The sequence below is a fragment of the Berghia stephanieae genome, chromosome 2, assembly GCF_034508935.2.
Source record: "Berghia stephanieae isolate SIO BIC M18660-M18661 chromosome 2, UCSD_Bste_1.3, whole genome shotgun sequence".
Taxonomy (NCBI): Eukaryota; Metazoa; Mollusca; class Gastropoda; order Nudibranchia; family Aeolidiidae; genus Berghia; species Berghia stephanieae.
In genome coordinates, this window is record NC_088361.1 from 123,767,650 (window position 1) to 123,789,167 (window position 21,518).

The 21,518-nt window shown below is 35.9% G+C and overlaps 1 protein-coding gene across 2 annotated transcripts in view; it reads left to right on the forward strand.

Annotated features, from left to right (window-relative positions):
* LOC144966496 (uncharacterized) overlaps positions 1-12,528 on the forward strand; it is a 13,080-nt gene extending 552 nt beyond the window's left edge. The window contains exons 1-3 of one of the 2 annotated variants that reach the window (XM_078903103.1): positions 1-120; positions 1,568-1,669; positions 4,594-12,528. The exon at positions 1-120 is cut by the window's left edge and continues 403 nt beyond it. In XM_078903103.1, coding sequence (XP_078759229.1) covers positions 1,578-1,669; positions 4,594-6,793 — 2,292 coding nt within the window. In that variant the 5' untranslated portion in view covers positions 1-120; positions 1,568-1,577 and the 3' untranslated portion in view covers positions 6,794-12,528. The remainder of the gene's footprint in view (positions 121-1,567; positions 1,670-4,593) is intronic. The other variant, XM_078903102.1, reaches the window with a different exon arrangement.
* Positions 12,529-21,518: the final 8,990 nt, after the last annotated feature.

Genomic DNA, 21,518 nt, shown 5'->3' on the forward strand with positions numbered 1-21,518 from the left:
GGCTCTATGTTTTGTGTTGTCCCATGTTCCTCGAGTTCACTGGGCATCAAATTAACAAGCTTGAATAATTAGATTGGAAAATTTACGCTTTTCCAGTTTTCCAGTGGTTCCCAGACAAAAGTCTGCTTTTTTATTTTTGTTTATTAATTATTTTTTTTTAGTTTTGAGTTTGTTGAGTTTGAGGGCAAACTTCATCACTCACGTGCACTTTATTGTTTGTAGCTTCAAGGATGCAGAACGAAGTAAAATTATATAAAGTAAATGTGAATCTTAAGATTAAGAAGAGGACCGAAGAAATAGCAATGAAAATAAAGTATGCAATCCAAACAATAAGTAAATAAATGGAAATGTAGTTTGATTGTTATGATTGCAGGTAGTTCAGGCAGAGAACTCTTTTATCTTGAACTTCTCATCAGTTGTTAAATTTTCTTTCTCCCCTTGCTATGTTAAATGTTGGGAGGAGATTATTTCTCTGGTCATAGCATAGCATCATAGTTAACTCAGATAAAAAAAATGGGGGGGGGGGGGGGGGGGTCAACATTAGCCGTGTCTTCTCTCCTCCCTCCTATATTACATTTTCTTTTTTAGGTTCCTTTCTGTCTTTGACCGGGGATGAGATTCTTTACTTTTGTCCTAGCCCTGGTAGGAGTCTTTTACTGAGAGGGAAACAGTCAATTGGAAATAATAAATATTAGTTTTAGGAGATTATATTTTTTCCCTGTGTAAATCAATTGTCTGTTCTGTTTTGATTGTTTGTTTTCTTTACTATATTTTAATTTAATCATCTGAATGTATTCCTTTTAATGGGTTTAGGTGATCTCAAACTAAGTACATTGATAGTTTGCTCTTGGAATCTACCTTTTTTTGGCAAATTCAAGAAATCAATCAAACAAAATCTCATGACTAGATTTCATCATAAACGAAATCATGACAGGTTGAAGAATCGAGAGTGGGCAGGGTTTAATGCTATATTACTTAATCACCACTCTATTATCCAAAAGAGGTCAGAGATTTGCAGTATGGGTTTGTACGGTCATCTGGGACCATAAGATAGGAGGCAAGGGGCCGTGCTTGACAACAGGCAGACAATGGCAGCTGTAAGAAGAGGCTGAGTGTTATCTTATTGTCTCTCATCACCGTTAATCTCTTTTTGACTCTTACAAATGTTGAGAACAAAAGAATGAAAACAGTGTCTTATTTTATCTGAAATTGACCAAAAGATACCTCAGCTTGGAAAAAAAGCCCATGAAGACTGAGAAATATGGCTTCCCGTAATTAGAGGAACAATATCACATTACAGAAAGAAAAAAACTTCAAATCGTCAACAAGTTCAGTTCATCTAGTAAATCAACTTAGACAGAACTTGTGCCAAAAAACACGGCCCCTCCAAAAATGTTGAAATAGTGGAGAGGAAACTCTTTAGTTAATCACAACATTTTCACTGATTCAAAGGTGTTGCGATTATCTGGACTGTAGTACTATTTTCTTTTTCTTACATTGCTGCTGGTTTTGAATTTGAATTTGAATTGTTTTTTTGTTGTTGTTGTTTTATTGTCTTTGATTGCAGATCTCCAAAGATGTCGGATATCAGTCTAGCCAACACATCTGACAACAAGAGGCAACATGAATCTGACCCGAATGATGATGAAGAAAGCAGTTCTTCTAAAAGGTAATCTGATCCCAAAATTTTCACCATCATCTTAGACATGTCAAAGATAAGATCAACAGATTTTACCAGCTAAAAGTCGAAGTCTGTAAATTTCATCCCAGTTCTCTATTGATGGGAAGAACTTAAAATTTTATAAATTTTGTCAAGACATTTTTTTTCTCCTTTCACAGCAGATATCAGTACTGATATATTGATTTATTTTTTTTTGGTGATAAATTTAAATAGACTCCAGTATCACCGGACAAGCAGAAAAAAAATTAGGTGAGGTCATATTGTTCCAAGGATCTACCATCACACTATCATCACTGTCACTACTACTACTACAACCACCACCACCAGCACCACATCATCATCTACCAATGCTACTACAACCACCAACACTACATCATTATCACTACCAATAATATTACAACCACCATAACTCTACATCACTATCATCACTACAATCACCACCACCACATAATTACTACCACAACTACTACAACCACAACCACCACATCATCATCACTACAAACACACTACAACAATCACCTCTTCATCATCAACACTACCACTATTGTTAGAGCCACAACCACCACATCATCACGACCACCACACCATCATCACTGCCACTACTAGTACAACAACCAACACAACTACAATCACCACCACCACATCATCAATACTACAACTGCCATCACTTTCTCATCATCTTCACTACTGCTACTACTACAGCCACTGACTAGCCACATTATCATTACTGCCACGAATACTGCAACCACCGCCATTACATCATCATCACTGCCATTCCTACTACAATCACCACCACCACCACATCATCATCACTACCACTACTACTACAACCACTGCCACCACATCATCATCACTACCAATACTACTACAACCACCACCAACCACATCTTTCAGCTACACCACCACCACATCATCACTACAAACACTACTACTACTACAACAATCACATCATCACAACCACGACTACTACAGCCACTACCACCACATCATCATCGCTATCACAATTACTACAACCACCACCACCTCATCAAGACTACTACTACTACAACCACCACCACCACATCATCATCACTACCACGACTACTACAACCATCATCACTACTACATCATCATCTCTACCACCACCACCACCACCGTGTCATCATCATTTCGTACCACAACTACTATAACTATCTTTGTCACATCATCATTCCTACCTCCACTACTATAACCACCATCACCACATAATCCCCACCACCACCACATCATCCCAACCACCACCACTACAACCAACAGTCACATCACCATCCAACTACCACCACGTCATCATTCCCACCACCACCACCACCACATCATCTTTCTTTCCTACCACCACTTCATAATTTCTACCACCACCACACCACCATTCCTACAACCACTGCTATAACCTCCACCACCACATCATCACTCCTACCACCGCTACTACAACTACCACCACCACCACATCATCAGCATCAACAAACCATATGATTTGAAAATTGGTAATCTATTCTCTTTCTCAATGGTTGGAGAAAAATTTCCTCCTATTTGGTGGTGTTATCTTGAGGAGTTATCCAAGTAATATTATATTTTTTAAACCAGTGAGCGAGGATACCTCTTTTATAGCAAGCAGATTAGTAACTACAGTCATCTCCACTTTATCGCACTCCCTACTCCTTTTACCTTTGTTTAACAATTTTAATTTATTAAAGATCATACTTGTCTTATTTGATCTGTAACCACTTGGTTCCAATAAACAAAGATAATACAAGTAAAAGCAAATAATTTCAGGCCATTTGACCTAAAGTTAATTTTAAATCTCTTTAATAGTAGAATGTATTTGAAAAAAATCGTTTTAAGGAAAGGACAATTCATTAAAAATTTACATAAAGTAAGTTATGTTTGAAGTAATAATATAATATACTATAATGTTTTATTTTATTATTTTTTTTTTAATTTGACCGATGGACTGATACATTTTCCTTCTTTTTGACAAATTGCCATTATCTTCACTGATTACTATTATAGCACACTGCCACCAAGACCATAGTCACAAATCCCTACACAACACCATATTATATGTTCTCTATCCTCACCATCCACACCTTTATAGTATCACATCTACCATTATGCCATCCCTACCACACACCACCACCATAAACATAGAGAAAGATAAAGAAAAAGTTACAGTGCAGCAAGGAAATCTCAACCCGTCTCAATTACTCTTTTATTCCCTCTATTTTCATAGTATTGGCAACACAGAAATCTCGGAACACTTTCAGCGACTGACTCAGAAATTTTGATTAAACTTGAAATTCACTTTCACGTTTTTATTGATAAAATTCTTTTGCCGATGTTTGTGTAAAACCAATTGGCATTAAGTGTGTTTATCTGAAAAGAGTGTGCATTTGTGTGTAGTGAGTGTGGAGGGGGGTTTGCAAAACATTTTTGACCAGTGTCTTATGTACTTGATGGCTGTTACTGTTACATATTAAAATCAAACAAGTGATAGAGGGTGGGGTGGATGGGATGAGAGGAGAGGTGTAAAGGAGGAGGGATAGTGAGTTGTACTGGATTGGTAGGTTTGTATGCCGAGTGTATAAGTATAATCAATAATGTCTTGTGCTGGCTTTTGTCTTTGTATTAAAGCAACAGCACATGCAAAGTAAAACCTTATTCCACCACTGAATTAGACAGACACATTAAACCTTATAATAATGAGATTTACCAAAACCATTCATTTATCTCCCTCACATTCTTCTTCATTATAAATTAGTTGACACAGAAATCTTGAACTATTAGGTTCGGTCCTGACTTGTTCGAGATTTCCGTGCTGCACTGTTCACTGATCATAATGATGAGCTCCTCACTAAAATCATTTTATCTTTTAAAATTATTTTTTTTTACTTGACCAGGTCAAAGTTGGATGAAGGTCTTAAAAACCAGCCTGCCTCTCCAGTGAAAGAGAAAGAAGAAAACGGTGAAGTAGATACTGACTCTCAGCATGAAGTGAATAAAGAAAAAACAGGCTCAGTCTCTCCCACTGCAAGTAATAATGACTCGACTAGTAACGATCTTGATAAAGAAAATGGGGTTAAAGAAATTGATGCCAAGGAAAACAGAGATATACAAGATAATTGCAATGGTGAAATTCAGAATGACAGTGTTGAAAGTATGGAAGTAAATGATAGTGAGAAACCAGAATTAAATAAAAAAGCATCAGATTCTAATGCTGGTGATCCAGATAATAAAACTAATTCACCAAATGCTGTCAAGGAGGCAAATGAAGAGGTGGAGGAAGCTGAAATTGAAGAAAGTAACAACTGCTCTGATAACAAAACTGAAAATTGCAAAATAGAAAATGGAATGACTGATTCTAAAATGGATGTGAATGGACCCAACGATACAATGTCTTCAGTGAATGAGTCTGAAACCATGATTAAGGGTGAAGTTTGTAATGATTCTGGCGATTTACAGGCTTCAAAAGATGTCGAAAGTGATATAAAGAAAGAGGTTGTCTGTGGAATGGAAGAAAAGATTGAATGTAGTGAGGAGAAAGATAAAAGTAATGCAGAAGAGGAAAAAATGGTTGTGATAAAAGAGGAGGATGCTGAATCGGAAACAAATAAAAGTGAAAGTAGTGAAAAGGAAAATGTTATCAATGGTTTAAAACCCAGTCATTCAGACTCATCTGACATTATCATGTTGTCAGATGAAGAGGTTGACCTCAAGGAAAAGAATTTGAGCAAAAGAATGCATTACTTGAAGAAAATTAAAGAGTTGCAAAACCAACTTCGTAATGAAGAAGCCACCCTAGTTCTCCTCAAGAAATTACGCCAGAGTCAATTGACTCCTGTGCACGAATCAAATCTCCAGTCATCCTCAACCTCATCGGCAATGAAGTTAGCTGCTCAACAGCAGTCACAACAGATGCGACAACATGGTGGACCACCCCCTCTTGTCAAAGGCACCCATCCATCCCAGTCAGTAAAATTGCCCCACAATAATCAAAACATTCATAACATGCAGCGTAATCATGCCATGCCTGGTGGCCAGTCTCGAAGCCATTCTCAGCCTGGAGGACCACCTCCCCTTGTCGTGAGCCAAAGAGGAAATAATCTACCACAGCAGCAGCAGTTGCATCATTCTCAGCAGCAACAGCAACATTCTCGATCAAATGCTCATCAAAACATGAACAGATACAATAACAGTGGTAGCAGCAACAATCGCAATCAACAACAAATGCAACAACACCAGCAGCAGACACCTCCAATGAAGCAGGCTGTGCAGTCTCAACCTCCTCCAGCACCTCAACCTCCTCCACAAGACACTCAAACACCAGCCCAACGTCAGGCAGCAGCCAAACAAGCCTTACGAAAACAATTAGAAAAGACCTTACTTCAGATCCCTCCACCCAAACCTCCCCCACCAGAGATGAATTTCATTCCATCACTCGCATGTCCAGATTTTGTCTTATTGTTAGGTCTAGAAGAGGTAGTTAACCATATGATTGATTTCCAACTCATAGCCAGAGGTCAGAAGAATCCTGATGAGCGCTTTGTTTGCACTCCTTTCACATGTGTCCAGTGCCAGTCAGATTTCACACCTGTCTGGAAACGTGAAAAGCCAGGATCAAAGAATGTGATTTGTGAGCATTGTGTTACAACGAATCAAAAGAAAGCACTGAAACAAGAGCATACAAATCGCTTGAAGTCAGCATTTGTGAAGGCCCTGCAGCAAGAACAAGAAATAGAACGCATGCAGGCATCAACACCAACACCTCCCACTCCCTCTACAGGAAGCAGCAGCTCTCAGTCACATAGGTCGTCATCTCCAATGATCTCTGGGCCAAATGCTGCTGCTGCTGCCGCTGCTAATGCTGCTGTTGCTGCTGCTGCAGGTTTCAGGACCAGTGCTGAGCATATTCGCCAACACCAAAACCTACTACAACAGGCTCAACAAGCCCAGCTGAGAGCAGGACAACCTTTAGGCCTCCAGGCCTTCTCACATCGTGCCCCATTCACATATCAACTCCCTTTTGCAAAGGCCCAGGATTTACAAAGGCAGTATCTATTAGATATGATTCCCAGAGGGAGCATGCCTTGGAAACAGTGATGAAGATACAATGTTAGGGAGACGATGAGTGTTTAGTTTCCATCCTTTCTTGTAAATTGTGTTAACTTTGTATGGATTTGCTTATTATAGTATTTGTTTGAGAGAATTCATGGCCAGGGAAAGTTCCTTAGAGATTTTGCCATTCTAATGATACATAACTTTTGTTCTGTTCCTGTACAGCTGTATTGTAATTGTATGGATATGTTGTTTTTTTAAATATATATATATTTAATAGAGCTATTGCATATGTCAATTTTTTGTTTTATGGGAAGTAGGGAATGTGTAGCCTCTGATAAGTTTTTTTAATATGATGGAGTTTTTAAAATCATTATCTTGAAAAAAAAAATCATTTCTAATTCTAAAGATTAGTTAGGGAGTTTCTAAAAATATATAACTGTTAGGTAATGTGACACATTGTTTTCAGAACAAAATACTTTGGTGGCAAAGGAAATCTTTGAATTACTTTGGGGTCTTAGGTAGGCCGTGTATGATTGTCAGGCTGTTTATTGTAGCCTTAAGCATATCTGACGTTTCATAAAGAAAATCAAAGGTTTGTCACATAGTACTTATTACCAAATTGCCTCACAATCGTGAGCCAAAGGTGTTGTAAAGGATTGGGTGTTTTGATATGGCTCACAATTTGGTTTAATATATTTGTGTAAAATATGTTCTGAATTTGCGTTCTGACATTGTAAGAAGACGTACAATGCAACTTAATATCAAAAAGACAGGATTCTGGTCTACTTTTTCCATTAAAAAAAATCCAGTTTTGATAATTTAAAAAAAAGCATTGTTTTACCAATTCAAATATTTGTGTCTTTTTTTTTGTTCAAGACTCAGAATGTTTAACATGATGTAGGGTCAGATCAAAGAGAGCTATAGCTTATCTAACAAATTCTTAGGTTGTGTTCTTTGCAAACCATACATAAGAAGATATTTCGTTATGAGACATTTGGTAGTTGTACCTTGTATTGAATTGTCTCTTCTATCTCCCTTCTATGCGACTTTATCTCATTTTTTGGTGTCAGGGGACTTTGATTTTTCAAGGCCATTGTTGGGATATATTGCTGTGGGGAATGTTGATTTTTTAAGATTTGGCTTATATTCTCTCAACTCTCAGTTTAGCAAAGATTGTTTTTTTTTGGGTAAATTCTGATAAAAATTATTGTTCACATGTTGGATCTGTTATTTTATATCTGTTATGCAACTGTCAATTGAGCATTATCTAACTTCAGTTCTGAATGTTGTTGATTTACTTGTTATTAGTGTTCCTGGGTGCATCTTGAAGATTTGAATCGTAGTTTAGGTTGGATGAGTGCAAACATTGTATTGTCTAATATACTAATTTTCTTAACAAACAACAAACAGGGCATAATGTGAATGAAGAGATTATATTTTCATTGATTCCATTTTTATCCCTGTAAATTAAACTATCAATAGCTAAAAATGAAATTGGATGAAAATTGTGGATTTTCAGCTCTGTTATTCAGGAAATGACGGGTCTAGAATACCTAGTAAGTAGTAATGAGACAGTTCAACCTACTACTACTATGTGGTGTCAACTCTTTTTGTTTTCTCTACCCTCCTCTTTATATCTTCCCCTCCCATGAGTGTTTTTCTCCTCGTCCTTGAATGGTGCTGGGATATTTAGCACTATGGCTGAAAGATAAGCAGTGAGAGGAATTTTCCTTAAGGTTGGGAAATGTAGCAGAATGGGCTGATGGATTATGTAGTAGTTTACTTCCTTGTTATCTCTTCTGCTTCCTACCCTTTGTCTATTCCATGTGCTTTAACTTAATAACTTTGTTCTGTAGTTCCTTTTCTGGGCAGGAGACTATCAACAAATGGATATACATTTTGTGAGAGACAGGATGTTTTCAAAGTGAAGAAAACAGACTGCTAATTCACTTTGAAATAATTAGGATATGTGAAAACGAGCATTAGGCTTTAATCTAACGACTATTTTGGAGATCCTTATATTACTAACATTTCGATTGCTTCAGTCGCAAACTTTCCAATTCTAAGAATATGTTGTATTCGAATTTTTGGCTAAGATCACTTTTCAAACAATGACATTTGTCTTTAAATATTGAGTAAAACTATCTAGTTAAAATGCTTTACTTTTTTGATGGGGTCTTTTGACCTCACTCTTGCTAAGTCTTCTGTCCCCCTATCTGACATGGCGGTTTTTTGCAAAAAAAAAAAAATCCCTAATTTTGCAAGGGAATTCCCAAATTTTGCAAGCTAAAAACAGCAAAATTTGCAAAAAATTTGCGGTTAATTTTCCTAAAAACCCATAATTAGTTCGTGAAACAGAAAGGTATTTGTTTTCAAGGGTTTCACTGCGCTTGCAACAAATGTAAGGTTATATAAATGTCAGTAAAATAGAAGAAAATAAGATAGTAAAAAAGAAACTACTCTTGATTAACTATCTTTCTTTCACGTTCTACATGAGCTATCAAATTAAAAGGAAAACATTCGTTTTTTGGGGTGCTTTTTTGCCTTCTTAAAAAAATATTTATTTATTGTTTTCTTTTCTTTCTTTTTTTTCTCTGCAAAATCTCGAAAATGTGCAAAAAAATTACAGATTTTGCGATTTTTTGCAGCTGCAGGCTGTAACGCGGTCGCAAGCGATGCAAAAGAATGCCATGCCAGCCCTATATCTGTTTCCCCGTTCCATGTTGCTCTATTCTTTGTTCTAGATTGACGTTGCTTAGTTTTTTCCTGGTCGTGGCGGGATCTGTAGCTGAGAGGGAGGCACTCACGTGTATAGTTTTTTGAGATATTTGTTTTCCTTTTAAATTTTCTCTCTGTTATGTACCTAAATAGTTTTCAGTATCTGATATATTGCACTCTGAAACATTTGATTTTATCTTTTACAGCAGAATTCTTTGCTAGTGTCTGTATGGGACCTGTGGCTAATGTCAAAATAGCGCATCACTGGATTGCTTGTTCAAGTTTTCTGGTGTCTATTTGAACCAGTCATCTTTGTCTTACTTTTTCTTTGGTGCTTTTAACTTCAGATCTGCAACTTAAACTCGGCCCATTTACCGTAGGCCTGTCACTCATTCTAGTGAAATCAAAATTAATTTTTGCTCGCTAACTTTGACAAGTTTAAAATTTAGCTTTTAAAAAAACAACTTTTGTTTCACATCTATCCAAAAGTGGAGGCATCGAAGAAATTATTTATGCAAAAATAACCTAATCTTGCAATTTACGTTTATACACTGTACATTTTCTTCTCTTGAAATCAGATTTTATTTTACAAAGCTTTAAACAACATAGAATCCCTGTTTTACTCCCATAGTGGTCAGGGAGGTACTCACTGTGTCTTTTATCCCCCTTTATCTGTTTTCCAACATGCTTTCTGTTTTTGTTGTGGAATGAGGTTACTTAGTTTTGTCCTGGCCCTGGCTGGGAGGGAAACAGTCGAGTGTAAAGTTAAGAGTTTTGGGAGATGATATTTTTTTTCACTTGTAAATCATCTCTCTGTTGTGTACTGTATTCGGTTTTATTTACATATTTGATTTGTAAACATTTGAGTGTATTCCTCTTAGTGTGCTTGTGTCTGGATGAGACTGTTAGGTTATCTCAAAAGAAGTACAATGATAATGTGTTCTTGGAATCTACATCTGTTCCCTATTTGTACCATTCCCGTCTGTCTTATTTTTTCTTGGCTTCCTTCACCTATAATTCTTGAATGTTTTCACCATCCCATTTCCTTCCTTTTTACTGGTGCTGAAATTGAAATGACCTAAGTGTGTTGCAAGCGCCGAACCCCCCCTCCCCAGAAATCCCATGGTGGGCAGAGAGTTCATTGACATTGGCCCGCTCCCATAGCGGGCAGGGAGGTACATACTGTGTCTTCTATCCCCTTATATCTGTTATCCAACATGCTTTCTGTCTTTGTCTCGGAATGAGATTACTTGGTTTTGTCCTGGCACTGGCCGGAGTCCTAGCTGGGAGGGAAACAGTCAAATGCAGTTATTGTTTTGGGAGATGATATTTTTTTTCCTTGTAAATCATCTCTCTGTTATGTATTATTATTTTTATTTTGAATGTATAATGTAAGCATTTGAGTGTGTTCCTCTTTGTTGGATTTTGTGCTTGTGTCTGGATGAGACTTGTAGGTGATTTCAAACTAAGTACACTGGTGGTGTGCTCTTGGAATCTACATCTGATCCCTATTTGTTCTCAATTCCCCTTTGTCTTACTTTTTCTTGGGTGCTTTAATTGTAATTCTAGAACTTTTTACTATCCCATTTTCTTCGTTTTTACTGGCGCTGATATAACCTAAATGTGTTGCAAGCGCCGTAAAACCCTTAAAAACTTAACTACAACTTAACTTGGAATGAGATTACTACTTGGTTTTGTCCTGGCTGGGAGGGAAACAGTCAATTGCATAGTTATTGTTTTGGGAGATGATATTTTTTCCTTGTAAATCATCTCTCTGTTATGTATTATTATATTTGTTACGGTATTTTAAATGTATAATGTAAGCATTTGAGTGCTGGGTGGGGTTCCTGACCTCACATAGTGGGCAGGGGGGTACATACTGTGTCTTCTATCCCCTTATATCTGTTTTCCAACATGCTTTCTGTCTTTGTCTTGGAATGAGATTACTTGGTTTTGTCCTGGCCGGAGTCCTAGCTGGGAGGGAAACAGTCAAATGCATATAGTTATTGTTTTGGGAGATGATATTTTTTTCCTTGTAAATCATGTCTCTGTTATGTATTATTACATTTGTTATTTTGAATTTATAATGTAAGCATTTGAGTGTGTTCTTCTTTGTTGGATTTTGTGCTTGTGTCCGGATGAGACTTATAGGTGGTCTCAAACTAAGTACTTTGATAGTGTGCTCTTGGAATCTACATCTGATCCCTATTTGTTTCCAGTTCCCCTATGTCTTACTTTTTCTTGGGTGCTTTATTTGTAATTCTAGAACTTTTTACTATCCCATTTTCTTCCTTTTTACTGGCGCTGATATAACCTAAATGTGTTGCAAGCGCCGTAAAACCCTTAAAAACAAAACCATAAGCATTTGAGTGTGTTCCTCTTTGTTGGATTTTGTGCTTGTGTCCAGAGATCTCAAACTAAATACATTGGTGGTATGCTCCTGGAATCTACATCTGATCCCTATTTGTTCCCAGTTCCCCTTTGTCTTACTTTCTCTTGGCTGCTTTAATTGTAATTCTAGAACTTTTTACTATCCCATTTTTTTCCTATTTACTGGCGCTGATATAACCTAAATGTGTTGCAAGCGCCGTAAAACCCTTGAAAACAAAAGCAAACAACATAAGTTGTTTTATTATTTTATACAGTTTTTGTTGTTGTTTTTTTGGTCTGTAGTCATTAAACATGTTCATTTCTCAGCAATACAATGGATGAATGGTGAAGAGAGTTATTTTATATATATTATATATATATATATTGACATTTTGTTTGGCAAATATTTCTTTTGCAGTCTGTCATTAATTATGATTATATATAGTTTGGTACTTGTAATTCATTATGCTTGTGTTTATAAATTTCATCCACCTTGCCCCTTCACACATCATACCTAATTTCAACTCTCTTTAATTCATTTGTAATTTATCTTTCATTTTATTTAAATCATTGAATTGACATTGTTTTCGACATCATGCCTTTCCATTGACTCGTATTGTTCTAGAGTCTTCACGATAAATTCATGTTTCATTATCATTGACAGGGCTAATAAAATTTGGTAAATGATATTTTTTGTTTTTCTTTATATATATAAATATAATTAAAATTCAATCCAACACGTATATAAAAAATCTCCCTGGGGCGTGATAACTACAGTTTGTTAAATGGATAGAGGAGATAAAAAGAATCATGAGGGGAAATAAAAAACCCAGGATAATAAAAGGGGAGGATTTGTAAATTATGAGTTTATTTTATATACAAATACAAGTTGGAGTGTAATTTTGAGTTCCTTGTCAAAGTATTTGTCTGTGAACCTCAGAGTTGAGACGGAGAGTGTCTACTATCCCACTTCATATTCTATTATAACTATAACTTTCGTCCCTGGTGTGAAATGAGAGGATCTTGGCTTGACTTACTTGACTAAGGCCTTTTGATTCCTCATGGAACAGGACCGAACAGCTCTCTTCCATCTGACTGACTCAATTTTTTGAGGTCCCCCTTATATTATATGGGCCCAGGTTTGTCCGGCTGCCTTCAACTCAGTCTCAATGCTTCATCGCCATGTCTGCTGTGGCCGACCAACCCTCCTCTTTTCTTGCGGGGTCCAGTCCAAAGCCAGCCTGGTGATATTGCTTGTAGACTTCCTGAGGGTATGGCCAATCCAGCCCCATTTCCTTTTCTTTATTTCTGTTTCAATAGGTGACTGGTGCAGTTCTTCGTTAGTGATGATGACGTCTGGCTAATGTTAAGGATGTTTCTGAGGCACTTGTTTATGAGTGCCTGAAGCTTATTTGTGGTGATTTAGTGATTTAGTCACTCGCTATGTCTCCGAAAAAAAACCAGACTTCTGTGGCCTTGTTGCTATGACCTTGTTGCTATGCCTGTTGCGCATGGTTGGATGGGAGCATCACCCTTGAATCATATACCTATGATGTTCGCATGGGTGTACGATCCGATAGTGATGTCGTTTCTTCTTCTCTTTACTAGCCTATCCTGCTTCTTTGGTTTGTGATTGTATTTTTGACAGGGGATATTTTTTTTTCTGTAAATCTTCTGCCTGTTTGTTCTTGGTTATTTATAATTTAGCTTATGATATCTTTAGGTTATGATTTTGATTTACATTTGTACTATTTTTGTTAGATTGCTTGTTTTTTTGTTTCAGCGGTCTCTCATATAACCTCATTTGTGTTGGAAGAGACCTAAAGCAACAAACAAACAAAAAAAAAAAAAAAGCTATGCCTGTTAAACTAACTGTTGACATGGATGCCCTTTTAACTATTATTTTATAGTATGGGTTTCAGTTCTTCTATCGACATACAGTGCATACACTTTTGAAAATTACGCCAGTAATTAAGTTATTGTACATTTTATTAAAACGAGTCCATTAAACATTTAAGTTGTTCTATTTTTGACTCGAAAATTTAAAATAAAGTATATTTTGGCCCTGAAATCAACCGCTGACCGTGAACCGAAGACCCATAGCCACCTTTAATTCTTACAAATCACCCGGAGTAAACAGCCCACATATCCTGAGCATCACTCACAATTTTAACACAGATGATTGGAAAAAAATGCATCGTGTCGTCAGGTTTTGCAATGTAATTCCTTTATCAGTGTGTCAAAATATTGTGAGAAATACTCACTAACGGGGCCTGGCATATTTGTGTGTTTGACATGCAAAGGGTATCTCAGGCATTTTCATTTGGGTGGGGTTCCCTACCTCCACAGTGGGCAGGGAGGTACTTACTGTCTTCTATCCCCTTATATCTGTTTTCCAACATGCTTTCTGCCATTGTCTTGGTATGATATTGCTTGGTTTTGTCCCGACCCTGGCCGGAGTCTTTGGCTGGGAGGGAAACAGTCAAATGCATAGTTATTGTTTTGGGAGATGATATTTTTTCCCTTGTAAATTATCTCTCTGTTATGTATTATTGTATTTGTTATTTTTTATGTATAATGAAATGTAAGCATTTGAGTGTGTTCCTCTTTGTTGGATATTGTGCTTGTGTCTGGGGGAGACTTATAGTTATAGGTGATATCAGACTAAGTACATTGATGGTATGCTCTTGGAATCTACATCTGATCCCTATTTGTTTCCAATTCCCCTTTGTCTTACTCTCTCTTGGGTACTTTAATTGTAATTCTAGAACTTTCGACTATCTCATTTTCTTCCTTATTACTGGCGGTGATATAACCTAAATGTGTTGCAAGAGCCGTAAAACCCTTAAAAACAAAAACAAAAAAGCAGGCCTTTTCATACAAGAAATCAATAGTCAAGGGGATGAAACGGGGTAAATGGAAGGAAATTTTCTGAACCATCAATTTTGATCTGTTCCATATTTGAATCATTCCCCTTTGTTCACTTTTTCTCGTGTGCTTTAAATTGTAAGTCTAGAATATTTGACTATCACACTTTCTTCCCTTTTTACTGGCGCTGAAATGACATAAAAGGATTGTAAGCGCCGCAAAACCCTTACCCACCCCAATCCCTTGTAACATATCATGTACAATATCAATGCAGTAAATAAATAATACAGAGCCCTTTCGCGGGTGGTTGGATGGGAGCATCACCCTTGAATCGTATACCTATGATGTTCGCATGGCTGTACGATCCGATAGTGATGTCGTTTCTTCTTCTCTTTACTAGCCTATCCTGATTCTTTGGTTTGTGATTGTATTTTTGACAGGGGATATTTTTATTTCTGTAAATCTTCTGCCTGTTTGTTCTTGGTTATTTATAATTTAGCTTATGATATCTTTAGGTTATGATTTTGATTTACACTTGTACCATTTTTGTTAGATTGCTTGTTTTTTTGTTTCAGCGGTCTCTCATATAACCTCAATTGTGTTGGAAGAGACCTAAAGCAACAAACAAACAGAGCCCTTTATTCAAACCCAAGATGGACATTTGTCTCAGGGTCTATTTCAAGAGTAGGCTGGAATAACCCATTTATCAGTATCAGCTGCAGTACAGCGCCACAAAGTAAGCTCGGGAGAGGTGGATAGTCGAACTCGGTGCCTAATGAGGACGAAGTAACCATAGCGCTGAGCCACGCTGCTACCCCCTCCCTCCAACAAGTCGTTATGTCAATACATGGTTTCCTTGAACTATTTTGCATGTCCCGAGGAGTTTCGAGGAAACCTTGCTTGAGTATAGCTAGCTCACTGTCTGTCAGCTAAGCTGAACTCATGACCTACTTTGTGGTATGGCACTCGCCTTTGGACCGACTGGTCCCTGGTTCGAGTTCTGCTCTGTTTTTTGTTTTTGTTTTTAAGAGTTTTACGGCGCTTGCAACACATTTAGGTTATATCAGCGCCAGTAAAAAGGAAGAAAATGGGATAGTAAAAAGTTCTAGAATTACAATTAAAGCACCCAAGAAAAAGTAAAACATAGGGGAACTGGGAACAAATAGGGATCAGATGTAGATTCCAAGAGCATACCACCAATGTACTTAGTTTGAGATCACCTATAAGTCTCATCCGGACACAAAACCACAAAATCCAACAAAGAGGAATATACTCAAATGCTTACATTATACATTAAAAATAATAAATATGATAACAAATAACAGAGAGATGATTTACAAGGAAAAAAATATCATCTCCCAAAACAATAACTATGCATTTGACTGTTTCCCTCCCAGCCAGGACTCCCACCAGGGCCAGGACAAAACCAAGTAATCTCATTCCAATACAAAGACAGAAAGCATGTTGGAAAACAGATATAAGGGGATAGAAGACGCAGTATGTACCCCCTGCCCACTATGGGAGGTCACGAACCCCACCCAGAACTCAGGACGAGGACAGAAAGCCATAGGTAAAGGAACAACAGATAATAGGGACATATATTGTTACCATTCAGTAACCTCCACCAACTCACTGAACTCATATCTTAGCGGTCAGGACAAAACTGAGTAAAGCAATTCATAAAACAGATGTTGGGGGATAAAAGAAACAGTAAGTATTGTCCACTATGGTAGGTCAAACACTCCACCCAAGAAATGGCATTAAAGGCAAGTGGCTACTCATTAGTGAAATAAAAATCGTATGTTCATTTTCTATAACATTTTCCACAAGTCCAAGTCAAGTTACATTCAGCAAACAATATATGTTTCATGCTAACCCTTTTAATCTTAAAAATGGGTGGTCTATAAATAAAAGAGTTCTTACATTATAAAAAACAACGGTGTAAAACGTTCTTCTTCGTTCGGGCAGCCAACGCCATCGTGCCAGCGATAAGCGCTGCGCCGTGTTGTATGCACTCCGATTAGCCAGGAATTGTTAATAAATTGGTGCTGTCACTATTTCTTCCAACAGTGAGTGTTCCATTCTTTTGTGGTTCGAGGGGAAACGCTCTGTTGTCTATATATGTTGTGTTTGTTTTTAAGGGTTTTACGATGCTTGCAACACATTTAGGTTGTATCAGCGCCAGTAAAAAGGAAGAGAATGGGATACCTAGTAAAAAGTTATAGATTTATAATGAAAGTACCCAAGAAAAAGTAAGACAATGGAGAACTGAGAACAAATAAGGGACAGATGTAGATTCCAAGAGCACGAATGTACTTAGTTGGAGATCACCTATAAGTCTCATCCGGACACAAGCACAAAGAGGAATACACTCAAATGCTTACATTATACATCCAAAATAACAAATATAATAATACATAACAAAGAAATTAATTACAAGGAAAAATATCATCTCCCAAAACAATAACTATTGTTTCCCTCCCAACCAGGTCCAGGAAAAAACAAAAAACCAAGTTATCTCATTCCAAGGTTGGAAAACAGACATAAGGGGAAAGAAGACACAGTAAGTGCCTCCCTGCCCTTTATGGGAGGTCAGGAACCCCACCCAGATATGTTGTTTGATTTGTTGTGTATGTCAAGGTGTGGATGGTATGGGTGCTATGTCTGCGTGTTGACTAGTTGTGGGTTGGTGTTTGTTGAAATTTTAATTTGTGCATGATGGAATGGAATTTGTAAAGGGCAAAACACCCTGGATTATTTTCGGAGACTGGCAAATGTAAGCAATTCAAGTGATCTCACGGTGCTAATGGTGTCTGAGTCAGTCTCATATTTAATGGTTATCCAGCGGATAGTGTGTCTTTGTATTTTTTCGAGAGTGTTAATGCTATTGGCTGTGTACGGGTCCGAAACTGATCCTGCGTTCTCAAGGATAATAATCTGATAGCCTCCTTATCCTTAAAACTGACCATATATAATAAGTAACGATAAAGAGTAATCAGTGTAAACATCAATTTTATTCACAACCATTTATTCCAATACAGTTTGCGTTCATACACCACGTGGGAAATCAGGCAGGACAAGACGGAAAACGCTTATTCTTATAAAATGGATAAAATCAGGGATAGAAGGCACGGTATAAAGAGAAATGAAAATGAAAACAGAACAAGAAAGATAAAAACATTAAAAACAAAACAAACAAACAAAAACCTAAACAAAACAAGGGCAATAAATCATTAACTCAATTTTAAAATTATCACAGTTAACTATTGTGTTGATAAAATAATAATAATAATAATAATAACAACAACAACAACAACAATAACAGTTTAATCTGGTAGACATTAAAATAATAATTCGTCACACACACACAGACACGCGCACACACAAAATGCATACAAAACCTTATTAAGGGATTTTAATTCAAAAAAATCAATAGTGGTAGAGGTATAAGTAATGATGGATAGATAGTACATAATTACAAATGATTCAAAAGCACCGAGAAGTCGCCATTTGGTCTTTCATGATGGGAGAGGTGCCTAGAATTTTATTTTGGAACACACACACACACACATATAAACAATTCATGTATTCAATTGTATATTATGTATATTTGGGAAGTCTTTATATATACCAAAAAAAATACAATTAAAACAAAATATTTGTTTCTACCCCATGCCCATAGAAATCCCAATTCCACACCACATCCAACAACAGATTGGGAAAGGGGAGGGGTGGGGGGAGGCGAGCTTAAGTTAAGTTGATATTTTATACTGTATATCAGTATCGCATCTAACACAGGAGGAACAAGTTGAAGTTGACAAAATTGACCTGACCCACCAAGCTTCTAAACCATTGTCATTTTGTCATTGTTTCTTTTACGTCAAAGACAAAGTCACAGCAACCCGCAACATTTTTAGTTGTTGGAAAATAAAGATTGTGACAAAAACGTTTAAAACAGATTGGGTCGAATAATTTGTTTATTCTTAAGCACTTTTTGAGACCATTAGGACATTTAAACACCAATTTCATGCTGACATGAATTCTATTCAGAAGGTACCATAGCCAGAGTGTCAAGCTTTTCACTAAAATTAATTTTTTTGTTGTAAATTATGGATTCACTAATCATTCCATCTACCACTGCTTAAAATATTCGCATTGAACATTTTACCGAAAATCTTCAGAAATATACGCCACTAAAAATACAAATATCTGGGACTTAATTGAATAATTATGATCAATGGAATTGAAACAAATTCTCTTTTAGAAATGAATTAAAACACAGCTTAAATTCCAAAGCTCAAATCAAAATAACACTTTAAGAGAGCGAAAAGTCTAGGCACCCTCCAATCAAACGAATAATTTGAACAGAAATATAGGTAATGGCAGTTGTACATAAACATTGATAATTTTATTTCCGTTGAAAACAAATGAATCGGAGATGGCACATCTACCTGGCAAATGAATGCAAGTATATATTTATTGGAAATATCAGTATCAGTAGATCATGATATCTAAGCCCATGCCCCTCCCCTCCCCAATTAAAAAAAAAAAAAAAAATCACACAGAGTACATCTTAAAAGAAATGAGATTAATAAGATTATATTCTCTAAAATAATAGCATGCAAGCAATTCAAAACATTTATTTGTAATTTTGAAAAAGAAAATAATTGCCAATCAGATGAGCCATCCCATCTACTGCATACACAAATTACGCAACAAAATACAGATACAAGGTTTTAAAGATTTTCTGATTACGGATCCACAGATTATTTCCAATTGATACTATATCATTTAACACCATCTGATACAAAAAAAAAAAGGGTAACACAGCTAAGTATGCAGTTAAATGATAGAAAACCACCAAATTTTGCAATAATGGAAACCTCATATTTTCCCTAAGTACTCATTGTTCTACACACTGTGTATGGATTATTATTATGGTATCACTCAAATGCCAGCTCCAAATATAATCTTAATATGCCATTGAAAAATATCTGTTTCAAAAGAAAAAAATCACAATGAAATTTGCAGAACATTGGTAAAACGGTTCATTCTATAAAATTGGGAAAAAAAAATGGTGTAAACTGAACCAGTAATTGTCGTCATACAACTTCAAACATAATTTTAGTCTTCATCAATTTATAAACACACACACACACACACTCTCTCTCTCTCCAACACATAATTACACCAAAACAAATTCACGCTTACAGAAACCAACACTCACACACACATGTGTACATGCAAACTGAAGATTAAATTTTGGCTTTATGTACATAACTTAATGACAAAGTTGTGTCTATAAAATAATAAATACTGGTACATATACAATATGGGTTAAAGACAATTGAATTATAATAATATTAGTAGCTGCATGAGCAATTACATATTAAAAAGTATAATATTATGATACATGCATAAATATATACATATAGACATGAACAGGAATATATACATTGAACAATTGTATAAACCTCCCCCCTCTCACACCCACACACACACACACACACACATCCATTACATGAATTATTAATTCGTGAGCTTCACTTTCATTTGAAACAGTTATATATATATATATTTATATATATATATATATATATATATATATATATATATATATATATATATATATATATATATATATATATATATATATATATATATATATATATATATATATATATATATATATATATAAATTTAAAAATACAACTGAAGACAGACCTTGATAAGACTTAGAATTTTATATAGCAGGGAGTCTGAAAAATTGTTGGAGGTATAAACCGAATTCTGAGAAGTTTGATTAAAAAAAAAAAAATAATGCTGCAATAATAGTAAAAATAGAGGCATCCGATTGTCACAATCTGTATTAGTGGATTGTGGCGCTATGCGAGGCTAAAACAATCTATATTAAGTTACGTTGAAAAATAAATGCAAGGATTTCTACTCATCAGGCTCTCTGACTCTGTGTAAATAAAGTAAAACAAATCTAAGATTGCGAGTCTGATAACCAAAATAATAATGTGAATAACTTTTCCAAACGTTGATTAAGTGTGGACATAGTTGACAACTTGTCCACACTTTTTTGAACCTTTGAGAAGCTGTTCCTGCTACTTTTTAAGGACAAGTTTTTCAGGTTTTGCATTATTTGCCATTATTCAACTCAGAGAAACTGTTGAAAGTTAGTTCCGTTCCATAATTCTTTGAATTACTTCATATTGTTGTCTTTTTGTATCATTTAACAAAATAAACTGTTGTCATAGACCCACATGTACATGTCCTTAATCGGGCATTAATGTGGCGCTAGTTGGTGAATAGGGTTTTGTATTAACTGACACTTTGTTCAGTCTGTGCCATTTTAAAACTTACTTTACAAACTTATTAGCCGTTGACAGCTTGTAAGATGATTTTGATTTCATTGTATAAATATGTCTAAAAGTATGAGTCATTGGAATCAAGGTGCATGTATAATTAGTTCTACGAGGCCATATATTGATTCTTTGTGCGACATTTTGTTGTAATGAAGATTAAATGGTTGTGCAAATGTAACTCGAAGGTGTTAATAATGAATTGTCCAACAAAACAATAAAAATATGAGCAGCAAAAACTAAAGCAATCACAAAAATTCAGAAATTTGACATCTATTTCCATTAAACATTTAAAAACATGATTGCCTGTATGACACAGCCGTGTGAGCCAACGTAAATAAATTGCTTTTTCCACAATATTAAAAAAAATGTAGAAACAAAGATGGCTATCTATGAAACTGTGAGGTTTTCTATCAATAAAAGCAAAACGTTATTGAAGGAAA